Here is a 3,813-nt window from a genome sequence, read left to right on the forward strand (position 1 = left end):
CCTTTGCTGCGGAGGAAACGGATGCTGTAGACTCTCTGCATAGCAGCTGGAAGGTAAGACAAAACATCTGAGTCTGTGGCCAGTTTTGGCAGGCCGAGGGAAGGCAAGGGTGTAAAGCTGCGGCACAGCGGACACTGAATGGCGTTGGGCTCGACCGACTTGACGTTCATGCGAGCCAGGCACTCCAGACAGAACGTATGCTTGCACTGCAGCATCTTGGGGCAGCGGAAGACATTGTTGAATTGACTGAAGCAGATGGCACACTCCAAGTCTGGACAGTTTTCCTCAGAGCACTGAGTTGGGAGGGGAATGGGATGGAGGTCTGTGGAGGGGATGATCACAGAGATCTGATATGAAGACGGGGTGCCAAACGCAGAGTAGGGATTTGCTGTGAAACCAGGTTCTGGGGTAGAGACTGAAGCTAGATCAGACTGAGACCTGGCTCCAACACTGAAGTCTGGATTTGAAGCTGGAAGCGAGAATGTAGAACTTGGCGATCGGACCAGGGTTTGGGGACCTTCTTGGTCTGATGAGGCCTCGTGTGGAGGAATGTTGTGGCCTGAAACTGTAGCAGAACTATTATCTGGGTGGATGACTGGAGAAGACTGATCGCACGATGGAGCTAAAGCCAATTCGTGGGGTGAACTTTGAGAGCGAGATGCTGCGGCACCACTCAAATGAGAGTCAAGATATTCATTTCCGTAGGGATTCATGTCTCATGTGCTGACGCGCTGACAAACTGACAACACAGGAACAACAAAGCTGCAACGAGATGAAGCTTGAGCCTTCAGCAGTAACCAGGGACGAGACGCATCAGTTATGGATTAACAGACTGGACAGAGGGATGCTGCTGCTCCCTAATCTTCAGATCATCACACCCTTTCCACACTCTAAAAAGGAAACACACTGTCAATAACCAAAACTACCACTATTAAATCTTATTGCCTCAATTGAATCTAAACACTGACATTAGCATTTCCCCTGTGTGAACCATTAAAATAAAGTTATTCCCAGTTTGATGCCAATGTTCCCTGCCCTACACTAATATCTTTTTAATATAATTTATAATAGAAATAACATTTGGACATTTTCTTCAGTGTGGTTCTACCAGCAGAGAAACAGGCAAGGTCAAAGTCAGATACCTGTAATATCGACTGGATATTTTGTAACATAGCAACCAGAGTGTCTCAGCTGACAAGATACTCCAGATTCCGAAGCACTCACAGCTGGAGTTTTTCAGCTGGTCAAAAAAATGTTTTTGTGTTAATGCACTCTTAGAAAAACCTCTTTAAATAAAAATTTAAAAAAAACTCTTTAAAAATTTTATTTTATTTTATTTATTTATTTATTTATTTATTTTTTAAGGGACAGGGATAGCTCAGTAGGTAGAGTGGTGGCCCCATGATCAGAAGGTCGGGGGTTCAAATCCACTGAACGGCTACCCTGAGGTACCGTCCCTACACACTGCTCCCCGGGCGCCCAGTGGCTGCCCACTGCTTCACTGAGTGAATGGGTTAAATGCAGAGAGCGATTTTCCCCACGGGGATCAATAAAGTATACATCATCATCATTATCATTATCATCATCATCATCATCATCATATTTATGGCTGTTGTGGGCACTTAATTTTGCTCACCTATATCAGTGCTGCTGCTGGTGAAGCAGACACAAGAGTGCTTCTCCTTAAAACATCAGATCTGCATAAAACTATATTCAACTATTTTAAAACTACCAATTTCCAAGGGCCTGTGCATAAAAAAAGACGCCACTTTCTTAGAAACTACAGAAAAGGACAAACTGACAGTTTGCGAATTCAAAATGCAACAAAAAGCACCAAAAAGCACAAAAGCTTTTCACTGAAGCCATTCCAGCTTTGCAGGCAAAGCACACTTCTACATTCACATTCATGCCGTCTCAAACACAAAGTCCACATACACTTCTCTACCAAACTTTTGACCACACGTTTGATCTTTAAGACCTCAGTCTGAAATTGACACAAATGACTTTAAAATATACATATAGGGTGCTCAAGACACCTGGAATAGTTTTTAATTTTCAAAACTAAGGATTTCTAGCAGTCGACATTAAAAAACAAACAAAGAAAGCGCTTACCGGTACCACCTCCTGTGGTTCTCTCACATCAGCTCTGTATTAAACTGGCAACATGTTTCCACTGGTTTGCATAGCTTTACGTAAAACTGAATTACAGTCTGTGTTTTAATAAACAACATGGTGCTAGAGCCACGTTCCACAGAGTGTCCAACTGCACAGGAATTTGCATTGTCCGGTTTATTTACAAAAGGCAAATGTCATGCAAAATAACACCGCGGCCTGCTCGCTGTGACAGTCTAAAGCACACGGAGCAGGAATCACCTCAGATGCTCTAACGTGTAACTGAACTCCAAAAACTTTTACACGAGTCATCCTCTATGAGGTTAGCATTTTTTCGTATTTACATAAAGACTGGCATTTCCTAAAAGAGTGGACACAAATATGAATGCGTCACAAAAGTCAGTCTGTGTGGCGTTTTTAAAATTACCCCCATAAGGAGTTCATCAATATGGATACATATAAATAATGTTGCGGCATTTCAGATGTTTTCTTATATTGCAGTAGGCCAAGTTTTCAAGATGGAAACGATGATCCACAACAAGGTGTTAGGTGAAGAGTTAAGTGGGGCATAAAGCTAGCTCGGAAAAACAAAACAAAACTTGAATCTTCATCAACAACAAAATCAACACATTACACCCTTTAACCATAAAGAGGATAAAACGATGACACCATTTACTTCATGTAAAACAGCTGGAGTGGGAATTAAAAGACAGCAAAGATCAGAAACGATCAGTTCTTTCGTCACAACTTTACACAACACAAAGCCGAATTCGACTTAAACCTCTCTCGATGTGTAAAACCTCTACGACAAGTCGTTCTGCCCAGTGTATGCGCTGGTGTATAAACAACAAACGTAAAATTGTTTGATTTATGAGTGAGGTGTGGTGAGCGTGCAGAGAAAACTGCTCTTACCGCTCATAATCATCGCTATTTGCAGCCTTTTCTTGCCCCACGCTTCACCATTATGAGTCGGTGCCTCGGATAAAACGACCCTTCGGGTTCAACTGTAACTGCCAAAGTTGGTTTTGACTTCTGTCCAGCTCAACTTCTCGCTTTCGTATTTGAATGAAAGGCGGAAACGGGTTTAGTCAAATCACCCACTGGCCCAACACTCCGGCTAGGCTGTTTAAAAGCTCATACACACCTGAACACAGTGATGCTGATTAAAGGATCAACGGAGAGGAGAAATTTTCCACCTGGTTTCACACCAAGTTTCAGCTTCCACTCAAACCCATCACTTGGAAATCAGTGTATTTCATTTCCTCCATCGTTTCCAGGTATTCATTAAAGCGAGTTTTACTACCCACCTTCGTAAATGTCATCATCTTTATTCACTGTAATATTTAACTTTTGGGTGACGGCACAAAGACAGAGGGAGGAGAGGAGAGAGCAAAGAAAGACAGAGCAAAAAGAAGCGGGTAAGAGTCGACATGTAGTCAAATTCTCCAATTATTATAAAGCTGTAGCTTCTATTTCACCCACATTCAATTCTGATGATTTCACATAACTTAGCAGTGTTTTGTCCTGTTGTCAACTGTGGATCCCCCACTTGCTCTTATGATCATAAGATTATATTTTTGTTATTTTCTAGTTTGTAGCTGAGTGAGGAGGATGAAGAGAGGGAGAGGACAGAGGTTGTACCAGGTGAGGAGGAATGAGGGAGGAAATACTGAAGCTAGCTGGAAAAACAAGAACTAGTTT

The 3,813-nt window shown here is 42.4% G+C and overlaps 1 protein-coding gene across 1 annotated transcript; it reads right to left on the bottom strand.

Annotated features, from left to right (window-relative positions):
- Positions 1-5: 5 nt before the first annotated feature.
- On the bottom strand, positions 6-3,225 carry LOC106456176 (uncharacterized; the record flags this gene model as incomplete). The annotated part of the gene is made up of 2 exons (XM_013910205.1): positions 3,025-3,225; positions 6-890 (listed from the first exon to the last, which is right to left on the bottom strand). A coding segment is annotated over exon 2 (708 nt), but the record flags the coding sequence as incomplete, so codon positions are not given.
- Positions 3,226-3,813: the final 588 nt, after the last annotated feature.

This window comes from Pundamilia nyererei, unplaced genomic scaffold (assembly GCF_000239375.1).
Source record: "Pundamilia nyererei isolate P.nyererei 1_Seehausen unplaced genomic scaffold, PunNye1.0 scaffold00038, whole genome shotgun sequence".
NCBI lineage: Eukaryota > Metazoa > Chordata > Actinopteri > Cichliformes > Cichlidae > Pundamilia > Pundamilia nyererei.